Source organism: Gnatocerus cornutus, chromosome 2 (genome assembly GCF_029298725.1).
Source record: "Gnatocerus cornutus isolate USDA-ARS CGAHR chromosome 2, icGnaCorn1.1, whole genome shotgun sequence".
NCBI classification, from domain to species: Eukaryota; Metazoa; Arthropoda; class Insecta; order Coleoptera; family Tenebrionidae; genus Gnatocerus; species Gnatocerus cornutus.
The window spans coordinates 20,064,778-20,081,061 of NC_142234.1; the positions used below are offsets into that span (position 1 = coordinate 20,064,778).

Sequence of the window (16,284 nt, forward strand, 5' to 3'; positions counted from 1 at the left end):
TTGTCATGGATGAATGAAGATGTTGGTCCAGCGAGAAAATAAGTCCGAAATCGAATTTTTAGAAATTTTTAATTACAAATAAACTGATAATTTCTTTCATTTTGGATAACATTTCGTAGCTTTGACAGTTTTACTCCGCGAACTGTAAAATTTGAAGGATTTACTACTTTTGATTTGTTAATCAACTGTGCTAAATTAAAAAAAATTAGAGGAAGCAAAAACGAATTTTAGATTTTTTTATTTTTAGATAAACCAAAAATTTCTACTGCTTCCATAAAATTTTGTAAGTTTCGCAGTTTTAGTTTCGAAACGGTAAAATTTAGAGGCTTCATTACTTTTGACTTGTTAATTAGCTGTGCCTAATTACAAAATTGTAGAAGAAAAAATCGAATTTTTAGAAATTTTTGTTTTTAGAATTTTTTATTTTCAAGGCAAGCCGAAATATGATATGAGAAATCCTCGTCTCACTAAAATAAGTTTTTTCCAGAGTACAAGTGGCAGGGGACCAAAAATTAGTAGCAGTGAAGAAACAAGATGCCGAAGGAAGATAATTTGTTTACAATATTGCTGTTTTCTAAAATGTGAATTGTAATTTAAGATTCAGATTGCGGTGAAAATAATTGATGATTCTTTAGTTCCTTCATTCGAAAGTTTCGCGGAAATAACTCGGCCACAGGTTTAAGTTTCTAACTGTTTCCGTTTTAGGTTTGTCCAGTGCTAGCACCCAAATGGACCTAATTTTTAATTTTTGTTGATTTGTTTTGTGTTGTAATGTGTTGTTTCATATAGCAGAGTTCTGCAGAGTTCCCTTGGTCACTTGTGGAACACGTGTTGCTCTCTTTTGTTTCGAGTCAATCATTGTGGATCTAATTCTGGAGAGTCCGGTCCTGACTAAATACACCGATACGATACAACGGTTTTTATTTGTCGCTTTTATGGGTTGAAAACGACGAGTGTTAAACATTTAAAGCTAAAGATTGTTAAAATTTATTAATTTAATTAAGTTATGTTTGAATTTATATTATGAATATATTGTATCTGGGTTAATAAAATTTGTACAAAAATCAATGAATTTTGTTTTATTTCCCTCACGTTGAAACTATAGTTGAATCTCGAAACTGAAAACACAAATTTTCGCTTTTAAAAAAAAAATGTATTTTAACTAGAAATTCCCTCTCAAAACAATAAATAGGAAACTCATTTTATCCGCAACTGCTGAAAAATAGATTCGGAAAAACGTAGTCTTGTTGAAAATGTAAATTTTAATCTCATTAATTGGAATCAGTTGTGTTTCGCCTTCTGATAAAGACGGTCGTTTTGGTGATTTGTGCTACAGAGTGCTGCTCTGAGAAAATTGAGATGCGGTTTACGCCATTTTTTTCAAAAGATGTAACGTCGATTTTTTTGTCAAGCTGTCAAGGACATATACGTCAGTTGTCAACAGATGTCAAAACTTTAAAAAGCCGGCATCCGATTACTCATTAATTTGTTGAAATTTTGTGCTGGTGAAGTCTTTTAACCCCAAAAATGTCTTTGTTACCATTAGAATCTAATCCAGATGTGAGTATTCGGTTTAATTAAGCACAATAATCAAACTTTTGATTTCTAGGTTATGAACAAGGTAAGATCCAACAAAACTTTATCCCCAAATAGTGAGGCTAATTTTGAGGGCATAAACTTGTAGTTTCTTCACTTGATGGGGGTCCCAAACAAGTGGAATATTGTTGATGTATACGGCTTAGATGGCGACGCTCTAGCTTGGGTCCCTCGTCCTGTTCTGGCTCTAATTTTACTATTTCCCTGCAGTGAACAGGTAAAATCGCTTCTTCGGCGTTCGTGTAATTCATTTTTGTTTAGTTCTACAAACATGCCGAGCAAGAATGCGCGAATCTCAAAGAAAAAGGACAAACTTTAGCCCCCAACTTGTTTTATATGAAACAGTATGTTTCAAATGCGTGTGGAACTATTGCTCTTATACATTCAGTTGCCAACAATGTGGAGAAGTAAGTTTAAGGGTGTGTTGATAAGGTCTAATGGGGTGCATAGTTTAGGGATTCAGGAGGGACCATTTAAGAAAATCTTGGATGATGCAAAAGATCTGACGCCTCAACAAAGAGGAGAATTGCTTCTCAAGTCGGAAAACAACGAAGTTTTTAATTTAATCACAGCTCACCAGGAACTGGCCATGGAGGGACAAACCGAGGTAACAAAAATGGATATAAATAAAAGACCTTTTCTACGTTTTTATTCTTTCACACGAAACTGAAGAGAAAATCATGCATATTTTTTAGGCTAATCCTAACGAACAAGTCAACCACCACTTTGTCGCTTTGGTGGAAAAAGACGGCCACTTGTACGAGCTGGACGGCCGCAAAGAATTTCCAATCAATCATGGACCAACAACACAAGACACGTTTTTGGAGGTAAATTCAAATTTCTACGTCCATCAAATTCGAATCTTTCTAATTGTAGGATGCAGCGAAAATCTGCCGCGAATTTATCGCAAGAGATTCTGAAGATGTGAACTTCACTGTGATGGCCTTGACTGCTTCAGACAACTAAAACTAAACCAAAAAAATCTCAGGAGCTTTAGTCATTTTTTTAAAAACAGACGGTTATATTCGAAAGCTTGGCTTTTCTGTGCCTTGCTCTAATTGTATTTCATTGGACGTTGAACGTATTTATAAATTAATAAAACTACTGGCTTAATTTCCAGTTCGGTGTTTCAGTCCGCATAAAACTTCAACTAGAAACACAACAGTTGCGGTGAAGAGACCAAATTGCAGGATTAAAAACGGGCCTTGAAGATGGTCGAGATTAAGTTTAAAGAAGCCTTCCTCTGCCAATGGTCGGTCTTTCAAAAAATAGCTCCAGCGGATATCCGAGACTATTTTATTAACTAAACCGCTCGCAACGATTCTACTAATTGCCTCATTGAGTTGTGCGAAGAGCTCATGATGCTTCCTCATGTAAATAACAGCTTGGAAATTAGCAATATCTACAGTGTGAATCTTCTCTTTTATATTGGGATTTATTATCAAAACTCCCGTGTCAACGATGGTCGCAAAATCTTTTTCAATCAGCATTTGATCGACACTCTCTTCAATCGATAAGTTTGTTCCGATGTATCTGTCGTAAACTCGCTGATTTTTCGGCCCATTGAACAAAAACACAATCGACAAAGCTTCCATGGCTTTCAGTGGTGTGTTGGACTCCAGTAACTTATCCAAATCGGTTATGTCGTTTTCGTACAGTGGATTACCGCAAATGTCGTATAATCGTGCTTGTATTACAACACCAGAGAAGAATGATATGAGAAAATACACAGTTATTAGAGTTCTTAAACTTGGCGTTCGAGGAAGTCTTGGAATTGGGTAATTTAACACGATTCTGAACATGAGAAATCCGCTTCGGGTCAAATCTTTGAAGGAGTTCTCTCTGTTTAGACACGCAATGACATAGATGGTGGTGGAGAATATTAAAAAGAGTACCAATATCGATAACCAGAAGGGGTAAGGGAAGAAATGAATCATTGCTTTCAAGTAGGGCATTCTCGTGCCCTTCACAACAGCCCAGTAGAGATTATCATCATAGATAGTTCCGGTTATTTCCATAATCAAATGTGGCAGTTGATTTCCCAAGCCAAGATAAATATCTCCGTAACCACTGTCGAAGCTTTTTTTAACCGACTCAAAACTGTAACTCTCGCGGAGTTCTTCCACGTATCCGGGTTCTTCCGGCATGTAAACTAATTTGAAGTTTTTCTTCTCGGCGAAGATGTTCAAAATACCAACGAAAACTCCAGAAGAGTTATCATTAATCCATGGATGGATATGGGAGTAAATTACTTTAAGAGGACAGTTATAAAAGTGTGTCTTCATATCCGGATTGAAAAACTCTTGGTCTAATTGGAAATTTGGATAATCGCCGATTTTTACGACTGTTAAATTGAGCCCACATTGCGAGTTCTTAAAATCAATGTCATACATTTCCACCACGTTACTGTGTTCGAGTAATATTACTGATTTGTACAAACGGTAGAACCATAGAATTTGTGAAATCGCAATGATATCTTCGGAACGTTTTGCCACGACTAAATATTTACTTCTGGAGTCGAAATTATCCGTCGCTTTTAAAGCCTCAAGAGTCTTATTTAACACGTGCAGATTGTTGTAGTTTAAAATCACGTGGTTATACTTTTCAGGGACTCTCCCAAGAACTTGTAAGTGCGCAAAACTCACTCTTGTTACTCCAGTTAAGAAAAACGCATCCGCAGCAGGATGGTCTCTATCTTCAGTTAGAATGACAGTTCGGGAGTTCAGAAAGTGTGTTTTTACAATTTGCGTAACACATCTCGATAAAATGCGACTTTTTGTGACGTTCCATTGCAGCGCGTTGAAGGTCGAAATAACGAGGAATATGATAAGTAAGGAATGTTTTTTATCAAACATTCTTGCTACAAATGATTCACAGAAGTGGATGAAGTTGTTTTAAAGTATTTTGTTTTTATTGTACCTAAATAGAAAGTGTGATGACCGTTCATTTGGGGTAAGCGGCGGTAAATTGCAATTTTATGTACACAGAGAGTGAAATAATGAGGATATTTCAAAATCTAATAAAATGGGCAATCAAGAAAGTCAAGAGCGATTAAACTAGTTATGAACTTTTAGCACCAGTCCGTAAATGGTTTCAATAAAAGCTTCTTTATGTGACAATAAAATGGGCTCAAACGTCAAATACTTTACTAAAATGGTGGATGCGCCAGGTCTTTTTCTTACTCGTTTTTGTACCTAATCTAAATTTTAGTTTTAATAGTAATAAAACTACTAAGAAGGCCCCCTCAGAACACAACACATTTTTAATGCTTTTAACCTGGTTGTCAAAGTAACTTTTGAAAAGTTAAAATTTTTAAAGAATTTGCTCAGTTTTTCGAAGTCACCCTTTTTAAAAAAGTCAAAATTCGGACAAAGTCCTCATGAGTGAAGCGAATTTTAAGAAATATATCCTGTTTTATCAAATGTGAATATGGTTTCGGCCAAGAAAAGTTACCATTTAAAAACACTTAAAATTCGTCTTTTAACCCTGTTTTTTCTGTTGGGCCATTTCAGCACATATGAATACGGTTTTGGCCATGCAAGTTCGAACAAGCCCTCATGAGCAAACCGAATTCACCGTCTTGTCTTGTTTTATCACCCTCAGAACACTTTGTTTTTTAAGCATTTTACCTTGTTTTTTAAAGTATATTTTAAAATAAACATTTTTCAAAGATTTTACACTGTTTTGAATTTTGTACTAGTAGGCTCTCTCAGAACACTGTTTTTTTTAAGAATTTTGACCTTGTTTTCAAAGGCATGTTTTAAAAATGCAAAACTAAATAGGCTTGTTCAGCACACAACAATTTTTAAGAATTTTGACGTATGTTTAAAAAAAATCAAAACTATACAGTGCGAGTCTATTGTGGCTTATTTCTGAAATTCATTAGACGCAACCAACCATACTAATTTTACAGACTACTTGGTACTGTGTTTAATGAAAATAATAAATTGAATCAAATCTGCGTTTTTTACTTTTGCTACAAACATCAAAATGACAAGTAGGTATAGATCAAGTGAGTGCTGGAATAAGTATGTCTGGTTGCATCTCAAAAATTTTCGGGAATAAGCCACAGTAGACTCGCACTGTACGGGCTTGTTCTGCACACACCATTTTTTTTATCAAATCTATCCCACTATAATGTATAGTATATCCGGTGAGAGATTGGGAGATTTCGACAGTTGACATATAGGTTGGCAGCAAATTATGCTACAAAATACACTAAAAACACTGAATTCCTACGCGAAATGGGTGACAGGGTTGTCAGTAACTGGGGTTATTTTAAATTTCGCGCGTATGGAATACTTTTTATTGCGTAGATTTAGTGACTTTTCTGTCATTCAAACTCTCACCGTATGAACTATACATATTATTTGAGGTCATGCAACTAACAATACTTGTAATATCATGGCAATGTGGCAACGCTGCGCAACTGAAATGACAGAACTACAGACATGCGCAGTAGGGCAGTATCGGCCATTGGATTAGTAGCATATGTATATATATATCTATGATTAGTAGTCTTAACTGATCTGGGCAGATGAATCCCCACATCGAAGAGATCCTGGAAACTTACCCTAATTTGTTTAATGGTGAGCGTTATATTTAACATTCTTGGTTAAATTTTTATTGCTTACACGCTTCAGATGATTATGTGGTCGACTGCACGTGGGAAGAAGAAGAACATACAAAAATAGCACCATTTGTGCGAGTTCTACCAAGGCACTTTGCCGTGAAAGATGTGACATATCTCACAAAAAGAGACGGATGTTACTTCAGAGTCAGATACAATTTTGAAAACGGAGATGACCTGCCAACAGGACCCGGATTAAAAGTTCTTTTCGATCAAATGAAAAAATATTTTCCGTCTAATACTACGATAGTAGCAGATTGGGTAGAACTACCAAAATATATCGTGATAGAGTACGCTGTTTTCTGCAGATGCCCTAGGATGGATTTTGAGCGGCCCATACACCCATCGAAAGTATGGGCCATGCAAAATGCCCTTGAAAATTTCCACGTATAAAGGAAATTAATATGAATTGTTACAATGTGTTTAATTTTAGGGCTGTTAAATAGTTCATATTCATTACATTCTAACTAAGTACAACATTAACAATGTATTTTCTCTGACTTTCTTCATATTATATTTATGCTTCCTGCCAAGTGTATTTTTCAATCACTTTCAAAACTTAGGGAGTCAATTTCAACAGGACCCTGCGATGCCTTTGGCTAATACTTTGTTTAGTAGAATATTTAATTACTCCAGTTGGGGAAATTGATCATGTTCATATGAAATCGCTTTATCTTTTTTAAAAAAGTACAAGTCATTTATATAAAAGAGCAAAAATAATAATTTTTTGGGTATAAAATAACTGCAATTTTTCATAACAATTCAACTTGTTCATCTTTTCTTTTTATCAAATAGAATTTCTTCTCCGTTTTATATACAACAAACTATAGATATTCCATTCGCTCTCAACTTTATAGTTCCGGTGTCTTCCAATTTATATACCTAGAATAGTTTTTAATAAGACCAATGTTAAGCTGCATCACCCAGTATACTACTTTAATTTCTTTTTTGTCTAATTAATATCCAAACGGTATTGTATCAAAATATTCGAGAATAACTCTCTTGTCATAAACAAAACCAAATTCCTTTGTTTCTATTTTATTTAAAAGTTCTTTAGTTTTAGTATCTCTGGTTATTCTATTATATTGTGTACTGATTTTACTGTCTTTGTGTTCTAAAATATTATTCATGCTATCGGAATTAATCTTTTCGGATGTTTCATAGTTTAATGTAAATCCTTTAATTTTGCAAACAACTTTACCTGTATTAGTTTTATAACAATAACTTTTTGGACCTGTTGATGCCCAATCAGCAATCCATACGTCCTTACCTAATTCATCGGTCCAATCTCCCAATAGACAACCTGTTTTAACAGTGTTTTTACCATTATCTATATATACAATGCTATCTGTATCATAATATATTACACTTTCTCGTAATATGTCTAACATTTCGTACAATCTTAGTCTAGCATTTGCAGTTGTAAAAGCAGCTATAAATATAGTAGTATTGAAATCATTTTCTAGATAGCAACCTTTATACTTGTAATCAATTTGTAACATATTTTCGTTTAATTCATTGATATGTATATTATCAAGTCTGTCGTCTAATAACATCTCATAAAATCTCTTAATATCTGTAACATACTCTGTTGCACCCATATTTTGTCTTTGACCAAATTTACCCCATAAGGAATTTAAGCAGATTTTTGCAACAGCTCTCTTTCCAGGATTATTTTCTATTTTACCCAATTCAATACCTAGATTTTCTTTTACGGCTTTTCTATATTCTTCTTCTGATTCAAAATCATTTCTCCACTCACTTGTCTCTAACTTTATTTTCATAAATGCTTTTACATATCCTTTAAACAAATAACTCGATTTTTGTTCAAAATGTCAAACCTCATTAATAGTTATTATTTTGTATCCTTTTTCAATTGCTTTTTTTACTTCGTTTGTACACCAGGTTCCTCTGACAATTCTTTGAGATTCCGTATGAGTAAAATGCAAAAGATCTGACGCCTCAACAAAGAGGAGAGTTGCTTCTCAAGTCGGAAAACAACGAAGTTTTTAATTTAATCACAGCTCACCAGGAACTGGCCATGGAGGGACAAACCGAGGTAACAAAAATGGATACAAATAAAAGACCTTTTCTACGTTTTTATTCTTTCACACGAAACTGAAGAGAAAATCATGCATATAACATATAACACTTTTTAAGGCTAATCCTAACGAACAAGTCAACCACCACTTTGTCGCTTTGGTGGAAAAAGACGGTCACTTGTACGAGCTGGACGGCCGCAAAGAATTTCCAATCAATCATGGACCAACAACACAAGACACGTTTTTGAAGGTAAATTCAAATTTCTACGTCCATCAAATTCGAATCTTTCTAATTGTAGGATGCAGCGAAAATCTGCCGCGAATTTATCGCAAGAGATTCTGAAGATGTGAACTTCACTGTGATGGCCTTGACTGCTTCAGACAACTAAAACTAAACCAAAAAAATCTCAGGAGCTTTAGTCATTTTTTTAAAAACAGACGGTTATATTCGAAAGCTTGGCTTTTCTGTGCCTTGCTCTAATTGTATTTCATTGGACGTTGAACGTATTTATAAATTAATAAAACTACTGGCTTAATTTCCAGTTCGGTGTTTCAGTCCGCATAAAACTTCAACTAGAAACACAATAGTTGCGGTGAAGAGTCCAAATTGCAGGATTAAAAACGGGCCTTGAAGATGGTCGAGATTAAGTTTAAAGAAGCCTTCCTCTGCCAATGGTCGGTCTTTCAAAAAATAGCTCCAGCGGATATCCGAGACTATTTTATTAACTAAACCGCTCGCAACGATTCTACTAATTGCCTCATTGAGTTGTGCGAAGAGCTCATGATGCTTCTTCATGTAAATAACAGCTTGGAAATTAGCAATATCTACAGTGTGAATAATCTCTTTTATATTGGGATTCATTATCAAAACTCCCGTGTCAACGATGGTCGCAAAATCTTTTTCAATCAGCATTTGATCGACACTCTCTTCAATCGATAAGTTTGTTCCGATGTATCTGTCGTAAACTCGCTGATTTTTCGGCCCATTGAGCAAAAACACAATCGACAAAGCTTCCATGGCTTTCAGTGGTGTGTTGGACTCCAGTAACTTATCCAAATCGGTTATGTCGTTTTCGTACAGTGGATTACCGAAAATGTCGTATAATCGTGCTTGTATTACAACACCAGAGAAGAATGATATGAGAAAATACACAGTTATTAGAGTTCTTAAACTTGGCGTTCGAGGAAGTCTTGGAATTGGGTAATTTAACACGATTCTGAACATGAGAAATCCGCTTCGGGTCAAATCTTTGAAGGAGTTCTCTCTGTTTAGACACGCAATGACATAGATGGTGGTGGAGAATATTAAAAAGAGTACCAATATCGATAACCAGAAGGGGTAAGGGAAGAAATGAATCATTGCTTTCCAGTAGGGCATTCTCGCGCCCTTCACAACAGCCCAGTAGAGATTATCATCATAGATAGTTCCGGTTATTTCCATAATCAAATGTGGCAGCTGATTTCCCAAGCCAAGATAAATATCTCCGTAACCACTATCAAAACTCTTTTTAACCGACTCAAAACTGTAACTCTCGCGGAGTTCTTCCACGTATCCGGGTTCTTCCGGCATGTAAACTAATCTGAAGTTTTTCTTCTCGGCGAAGATGTTCAAAATACCAACGAAAACTCCAGAAGAGTTATCATTAATCCATGGTTGAATATGGGAGTAAATTACTTTAAGAGGACAATTATAAAACTGTGTCTTCATATCCGGATTGAACAACTCTTGGTCTAATTGGAAATTTGGATAATCGCCGATTTTTGCGACTGTTAAATTGAGACCACATTGCGAGTTTTTAAAATCAATGTCATACATTTCCACCACGTTACTGCGTTCGAGTAATATTACTGATTTGTACAAACGGTAGAACCATAGAATTTGTGAAATCGCAATGATATCTTCGGAACGTTTTGCCACGACTAAATATTTACTTCTGGAGTCGAAATTATCCGTCGCTTTTAAAGCCTCAAGAGTCTTATTTAACACGTGCAGATTGTTGTAGTTTAAAATCATGTGGTTATACTTTTCAGGGACTCTCCCAAGAACATGTAAGTGCGCAAAACTCACTCTTGTTACTCCAGTTAAGAAAAACGCATCCGCAGCAGGATGGTCTCTATCTTCAGTTAGAATGACAGTTCGGGAGTTCAGAAAGTGTGTTTTTACAATTTGCGTAACACATCTCGATAAAATGCGACTTTTTGTGACGTTCCATTGCAGCGCGTTGAAGGTCGAAATAACGAGGAATATGATAAGTAAGGAATGTTTTTTATCAAACATTCTTGCTACAAATGATTCACAGAAGTGGATGAAGTTGTTTTAAAGTATTTTGTTTTTATTGTACCTAAATAGAAAGTGTGATGACCGTTCATTTGGGGTAAGCGGCGGTAAATTAATTTTATGTACACAGAGAGTGAAATAATGAGGATATTTCAAAATCTAATAAAATGGGCAATCAAGAAAGTCAAGAGCGATCAAACTAGTTATGAACTTTTAGCACCAGTCCGTAAATGGTTTCAATAAAAGCTTCTTTATGTGACAATAAAATGGGCTCAAACGTCAAATACTTTACTAAAATGGTGGATGCGCCAGGTCTTTTTCTTACTCGTTTTTGTACGTAATCTAAATTTTAGTTTTAATAGTAATAAAAGACTAAAAAAGAACGATTAAAAAATTATAATCAAGAATAAGAGTTCAAATCAAAAATTCTTAAACTTATGAACTTTTTTAGAAAAATACAGATTAAAAAAAAGACGTTACTCTTTTATAACTACTAGGAAGGCCCCTTCAGAAAATGTTTTTTATTTTATTATTTTAACTTTTTTAAAGGTACTTTGAAAAACGGGATAGATTCCATTAAATTTTAACTTTTTAAAAAGACCGTTAATAACAGTAGATTTCATTAAATTTGAGTTTCAAAAACAGGATGAAATCCTTAAAAAAGTGTTCTAAAGCGGCCTTACTAGTAGTTTTATACGACTAGTAATTAAAATAAATACAAACAAAGTTTGCCTGACAGCTCTGTCAAGCTCATAACCTCACTTTTCCAAACAGTCTGCCAGTCTAACTTGCCAGAAGTGTCCGCGGTGTGCTCTCACGCCACGAATGCCCTTTGGTCAGTGACCCATTAAAAAGTTCACATTTTTATAAACAATCTTTGACTCAAATTCTCTAATCTGTAAACATGATACGAGCAGTTTTAATTGATCTAAGCGGCACATTACACATCGAAAACCAAGCAATTCCAGGAGCCGCCGAGGCACTAAAGAAGCAAGTATCAAACCAAATACCTTCAAACTCCTTCATGTACTTCTTCAGGTTACTCCAAACCAATCTAACAGTGAAATTTGTAACCAACACAACTAAAGAAAGCCAAAACTTCTTGCACAACCGCTTAACAACGTTGGGTTTCCCCGTTAAAAAAGATCAGATATACAGTTCGTTAGCAGCAGCGAGGTCTTTGATCGTCACTCGTAACTTAAGACCTCTGCTTCTGGTAGCCCCGGAAGCTCTGGAAGACTTTGAGGGCCTGGCATGTCCAGACCATGAAACCCCAAACGCTGTTGTTGTTGGATTAGCCCCCAACGAGTTTCATTACGAACGATTAAACGATGCATTTAGATGTTTGTTGAACGGGGCTGAATTAATAGCGATTCATGCTGGGAAATACTACAAGCGGAAAGACGGATTAGCATTGGGGCCTGGATGCTTCGTCAAAGCTTTAGAGTATTCGGCGCAATGCACGGCGATAGTTGTGGGGAAACCGCAGGAGATGTTCTTTCTTTCTGCTTTGGAGGGATTTAAACCTGAGGAAGCTGTAATGATTGGTGATGTTTGGAAGATCACATTTTCAACTATGTATTTTAGAATTAATCAGACAATTTTTAGGATGTGACCGATGATGTGGAAGGAGCTATGAAAGCTGGAATCAAAGGATATTTAGTGCAAACAGGAAAATACCAACCGGGAGACGAACATAAAATTTCAATGAAACCGGATGCGGTGGTTCCTAGTTTTGTGGAGGCTGTTGAAAAGATTCTTGAAGAAACCAAACTGTAGTATTAACGCTGGTATATTAAAAATGTAAATATAAAACATATACGATCGATACAAAATGTAACAAAATAAATTATTTCTTGATATCGGACTGCGTCCTCCTGTAACAGAAAACCATCACATTAGTGCTGTTTTTTATGCTCTAGAACATCCACTTGAGTCCGTTTAATCGGAATTTATAAATTTGAAGAGAAATTTAAATAGTCCAGACAAAAAAAAGATGTTCTAAACAAATTGTCAAGAGAGAAACAATAAAATGAACACAAAAAATCAGCCTTATGGGAATAATTCCGGGCTTTTGAAATTTTTGTGTTATTTTGCCTGGACTAGAATGGATGTACGAGCAAACACAAAAATAAAAATTTATATGAAGGAAATAAACAGTTTTTAATCCCATGTGTTGTTTAATATTGTCTATCTATTAAGCATGCATTAAAAAGCTGTTAATATTACCTCTTCAGAACCGGCAATCCGGACGTCTTTGCTGACTTACTACTACTTTTTATTGGCACATCAATTTCACTAATACTGATATTTATTGCATTTCCACTCTTTTTACATTGATCATCAACTTCCATTACTGGCGGTCGCTTATCACCGCTGCCACTTAATATTTCAGATTTTGGCCTGCTTTTACTACCCATCCGCACGCCATTCCTTTCATTATCGCCATTCTTACTCGACTCTGCTTCTTTCACGTTCTTTATCTCCGTGTTACTCTGCGACTTTTTAATACAAACAGGAATTTTACTGGCATCCCCGCCTCCAATATTCAAACTTCTCCGATTTAACACCTTTTTACTAACAGCACCAGTATCCGCGCTAGACGCGGGAAAAACGCTCGAGTACCTCTTGGAATTAAAACTCAAATTCGACTTCGGCGGGATGGTCTTACTCTTTTTCGTCCTTTTCCTCAAGTTTACTTTAACATCGTCAGTTATATTCGCGGAAGTTTCCAATTTCGCCAGCTCGCTCTCTAGCATCATTTCGATGTTGACGTTTTCCACTGTGGACGGAGTTTCGTTTTCTGCGGAGCTTTCTAAATCTTCGGTTTGCTTTAAGCTAATTGCTATGTTACTAGAAGGTAAGCTTACGCCAGCATCTATGTAAAAGTGCTGTTCTAAAAAGCTCATATCGCTAGAATTATTACGAAAATAAGCAACTAGTTACGGAATAACGTGGATTTGTACCTTGCAGATTGTATCGGCTTTAGCTGCGAAGAACCACCTGTAGACCTAGATATAACTGGGTGAGATCTCGTCGCGTTTACGTCTTTCGCGCCTGCGGTAACATGAGACTTGCCTAAAATAGACGATAGAATTGGTTCTGTTTTGTATTAAAAGATTCGTACCCTGTGGAGTCCCACCCGTGGTCGCTAAAGCCGGCAACTTTCCCTGAAGAATTTTACACTCTTCCTCTTCTTTCCGTTTCTGATCGGCCAGGTAATCAGATTTCATCGCGCCCTGAGTCCGAACTTCTTTAAGTTTTACCCTTAAAATATCCTTGACATCTCTATCTTTTTCCATCATATCAAACTTCTGAAATAGATTATCAATAATCGTTTGCAGTTTCTTATCCTCTGGCAGGACCAACATCCTGTATAGTATCGGTAAAAGACCGATGACCGACAACCGTATATTTGACACCGGATCATCTAAAACTCCACCTCATTATTTCGTCTTTGAGGACAAAAAACAAACCTGCTAACGACAACAAAGGCTCAAAAAAATACTTCTTGAAATAGTTATTGCTGAAAACCTCCGCCGCGTGACCACACGACAAAACAAAAATATGACGCGTATAACACGAGTTTGCGTAGCACAAATGCGTTATCAAGTTGTCCCGGATCCACTTCCTGTGAGGTTCTTTTAAGTTGTTACGCAGAATAACCAGCAGAGTTCTGCTGGCTTGCGATTTCACGGGTTTGGGTCGCTGGAAATGACCATCAAACATAGAAATGCCAAAAATAATACTCACTGATTCCAAAACACAGTTTAGGATAACCGGAGTGAAATGCTGGTGGATGAAATCAGACGGCATGCAATGGGGCAAGTGCTCTAATTCTTGCAGAAAGTTCGTTTTGATGCGCCAGTTGTAAGTTTTCGAGAGTTCCAACTGGCACTTCAGGAGCGCGCGGGTGATTTCTAGACAAGACGGAAGGTTTGTTTCTCTTGATAAGACTCCATAGGAACATAGAAGTTCTAAGGTGGTGCCGATGTGGGGAACCAACATCTGGAGGACTTCTTCAGCGTCGTCGCGCAACAGTTTTATCAGATCGTCTTTTATTATCCTACATTGGGGGCCTAAATAACGCGACTATTTAGGTAAAATTGTTGGTGGCAACAGTCATCTTACCCAGAATATTGGCAATTTGGAATACACAAGACGCCGTCATTTTTCGAACGATATAACAAGAATCGCTCGCTAATCCGCTAAAAATTGAACGCCACAGTTCTAATTGAGTTGGGATCCTTGCCATGGTGAAGGACGTCACGGCTGGGAGATTAAAAGCGCATTGTTCTCTGCAGAGGACGTCCTAAGACACGTTCTCTTATAAAAAAGTCACTAAATTAGATATATTACTTGTGTGACATCCAAATTGTCCTTCGCGACTTTCACCGTTTGCCCTTTCGTTGCCAAAGTCTTGAAAAACTGCAATATCCAAACACTATCAGAAATCTCCAAATCATCCTGTAGAGCTTGAACCAGCTTCCCAAACTCTCGCGAAATTGTCGGAAAAGTCGTATCACCAGGTCCTGATGTTTTTGTACATAATTGTTTGATCAAAGGGACGATCGTTTCAATTTTTGTATCTAAATAAAAAAAATGAGTCAAAGAAAACTGGGATTTCACCACCTACGCTTATTTAAGTACGGAATAATTAAAACGGCTGAAGCTACAGCTGCTGATCTTACTGACATGTTGTCGTCAGAGGCTAGTTCAACTAAACTCGGGAGTAAGCTGGTTTTTACCAAATCTTGCCCCAAACCTACAACAATAGAAGTTCTAACTTGTTTGGATTAGGGAGGAACAAACCCTGGGCTATCAAATGTAAGTGAGCGCACATTGTGGCTCTCACGTCTTGAAAGCAGTCTTGGCAGAGGCTCTGCACTGCCGGTAAAATCGTCGTTTTCACCCTGAAAATGTACATTGAATTCAAAGGGGTTTTTATGGAATTGGATCTCACTCTATGCTCTTTATCTGAGGATGAGCGGCACATTTCCCGAAAATTTTACAGCTAGCAACGCGACAATAAACTGGACTTGAAGGCTGCGATTTTGTTAAAGCCAAAGGAACAACCTGCAATCAAAAATAGGAGAGGTTTCAACAGATCCTTGATAACATACTGAAGTTTTGATCTGATCTGCAGGCAGAATGGGAATAACAGCCAAAAGAGTCTCAATCCAGGCGTTTGATACAACAGGATCTTTAGATTCAGTTCCTTGGATCACAGCCCCGATCAAGTTCAGCGGGAGCTGCTTTTCTATAAGTAATTTAAAGATTTTGCTTGTGGCTATGTGAAATTCACAGGAAGACTTTGGCAGTTCTTGTTGGATTTTTGGCACAAGTCTGGTAAGAGTTCCATTGGCATCATATTGTAAGAGTTGAGGTAAGGCTTGGATGACACTCAGTTTCTGGACATCGTCGCCTTTCCTGGAAAAAAAAGAGGTACATTTGGAAAATCCAGAAGGAGCTAAGTACATGTATAACTCTTGGAGGAGAACATATTCGTTTTCTAGGGGTAGTTGGGGGATGTTTTCTAAATTTACACTCATCGTGCGTTGGGGAGTTTTCAGTGTGAGACATAGTGGCACTACATTTTATAAAAATAACTGTTTTATTGTTATTATTGGAACAACTTGAAAAGTGGGGTTATGGGAAATTTGAGCTGGCAAACGTCGCCTGTAAGTTAGGCAACCAACATTTAATTTTTTTATTAAAAAAATTTTTGTAAATTATTT

At 36.5% G+C, this 16,284-nt stretch overlaps 5 protein-coding genes across 5 annotated transcripts; 4 read left to right on the top strand and 1 right to left on the bottom strand.

Annotated features, from left to right (window-relative positions):
• The first annotated feature begins 1,393 nt into the window (after positions 1-1,393).
• Positions 1,394-2,715, top strand: Uch (Ubiquitin carboxyl-terminal hydrolase). Its single transcript, XM_088029413.1, has 7 exons — positions 1,394-1,560; positions 1,610-1,621; positions 1,685-1,813; positions 1,858-2,003; positions 2,047-2,203; positions 2,292-2,423; positions 2,473-2,715. Exons 1-7 carry the CDS (start codon positions 1,528-1,530, stop codon positions 2,560-2,562), a joined length of 699 nt encoding a protein of 232 aa, XP_087885539.1. The 5' UTR covers positions 1,394-1,527; the 3' UTR covers positions 2,563-2,715.
• A 3,299-nt stretch (positions 2,716-6,014) lies between these two features.
• On the top strand, positions 6,015-6,759 carry LOC148179883 (uncharacterized). The gene is made up of 2 exons (XM_088029414.1): positions 6,015-6,185; positions 6,240-6,759. Exons 1-2 carry the CDS (start codon positions 6,134-6,136, stop codon positions 6,617-6,619), a joined length of 432 nt encoding a protein of 143 aa, XP_087885540.1. The 5' UTR covers positions 6,015-6,133; the 3' UTR covers positions 6,620-6,759.
• Positions 6,760-6,855: 96 nt separating this feature from the next.
• Positions 6,856-8,810, top strand: LOC148179884 (ubiquitin carboxyl-terminal hydrolase-like). The gene is made up of 3 exons (XM_088029415.1): positions 6,856-8,285; positions 8,387-8,518; positions 8,568-8,810. Exons 1-3 carry the CDS (start codon positions 8,268-8,270, stop codon positions 8,655-8,657), a joined length of 240 nt encoding a protein of 79 aa, XP_087885541.1. The 5' UTR covers positions 6,856-8,267; the 3' UTR covers positions 8,658-8,810.
• Positions 8,811-11,127: 2,317 nt separating this feature from the next.
• LOC148179885 (haloacid dehalogenase-like hydrolase domain-containing protein 2) lies at positions 11,128-12,408 on the top strand. Its single transcript, XM_088029769.1, has 3 exons — positions 11,128-11,536; positions 11,585-12,098; positions 12,155-12,408. Exons 1-3 carry the CDS (start codon positions 11,451-11,453, stop codon positions 12,323-12,325), a joined length of 771 nt encoding a protein of 256 aa, XP_087885895.1. The 5' UTR covers positions 11,128-11,450; the 3' UTR covers positions 12,326-12,408.
• LOC148179886 (serine/threonine-protein phosphatase 4 regulatory subunit 4-like) lies at positions 12,323-16,213 on the bottom strand. Its single transcript, XM_088029768.1, has 13 exons — positions 16,025-16,213; positions 15,670-15,976; positions 15,510-15,622; positions 15,359-15,459; positions 15,183-15,311; positions 14,906-15,135; positions 14,678-14,858; positions 14,300-14,625; positions 14,023-14,254; positions 13,674-13,976; positions 13,513-13,624; positions 12,776-13,459; positions 12,323-12,423 (listed from the first exon to the last, which is right to left on the bottom strand). The coding sequence occupies exons 1-13, from the start codon at positions 16,096-16,098 to the stop codon at positions 12,396-12,398; spliced, it is 2,820 nt and encodes a 939-aa protein (XP_087885894.1). The 5' UTR covers positions 16,099-16,213; the 3' UTR covers positions 12,323-12,395.
• Positions 16,214-16,284: the final 71 nt, after the last annotated feature.

What these genes read in the sequence shown, in the direction of transcription:
- LOC148179884 (XM_088029415.1), top strand. An exon ending in CACAAGACACGTTTTTGAAG is followed by an intron (nt 8,519 to 8,567) that starts GTAAATTCAAAT and finishes TTCTAATTGTAG; the next exon opens with GATGCAGCGAAAATCTGCCG.
- LOC148179883 (XM_088029414.1), top strand. Translation starts at nt 6,134, where the DNA reads ATGAATCCCCACATCGAAGAGATCCTGGAAACTTACCCTAATTTGTTT. An exon ending in TTACCCTAATTTGTTTAATG is followed by an intron (nt 6,186 to 6,239) that starts GTGAGCGTTATA and finishes TACACGCTTCAG; the next exon opens with ATGATTATGTGGTCGACTGC.
- LOC148179885 (XM_088029769.1), top strand. Translation starts at nt 11,451, where the DNA reads ATGATACGAGCAGTTTTAATTGATCTAAGCGGCACATTACACATCGAA. An exon ending in GCCGCCGAGGCACTAAAGAA is followed by an intron (nt 11,537 to 11,584) that starts GCAAGTATCAAA and finishes GTACTTCTTCAG; the next exon opens with GTTACTCCAAACCAATCTAA. An exon ending in AAGCTGTAATGATTGGTGAT is followed by an intron (nt 12,099 to 12,154) that starts GTTTGGAAGATC and finishes GACAATTTTTAG; the next exon opens with GATGTGACCGATGATGTGGA.
- Uch (XM_088029413.1), top strand. Translation starts at nt 1,528, where the DNA reads ATGTCTTTGTTACCATTAGAATCTAATCCAGAT. An exon ending in TATTTCCCTGCAGTGAACAG is followed by an intron (nt 1,814 to 1,857) that starts GTAAAATCGCTT and finishes ATTTTTGTTTAG; the next exon opens with TTCTACAAACATGCCGAGCA. An exon ending in CACAAGACACGTTTTTGGAG is followed by an intron (nt 2,424 to 2,472) that starts GTAAATTCAAAT and finishes TTCTAATTGTAG; the next exon opens with GATGCAGCGAAAATCTGCCG.
- LOC148179886 (XM_088029768.1), bottom strand. Translation starts at nt 16,098, where the DNA reads ATGAGTGTAAATTTAGAAAACATCCCCCAACTACCCCTAGAAAACGAA. An exon ending in CTCCTCCAAGAGTTATACAT is followed by an intron (nt 15,977 to 16,024) that starts GTACTTAGCTCC and finishes TTTTTTTTCCAG; the next exon opens with GAAAGGCGACGATGTCCAGA. An exon ending in AAGCCGATACAATCTGCAAG is followed by an intron (nt 13,460 to 13,512) that starts GTACAAATCCAC and finishes TAATAATTCTAG; the next exon opens with CGATATGAGCTTTTTAGAAC.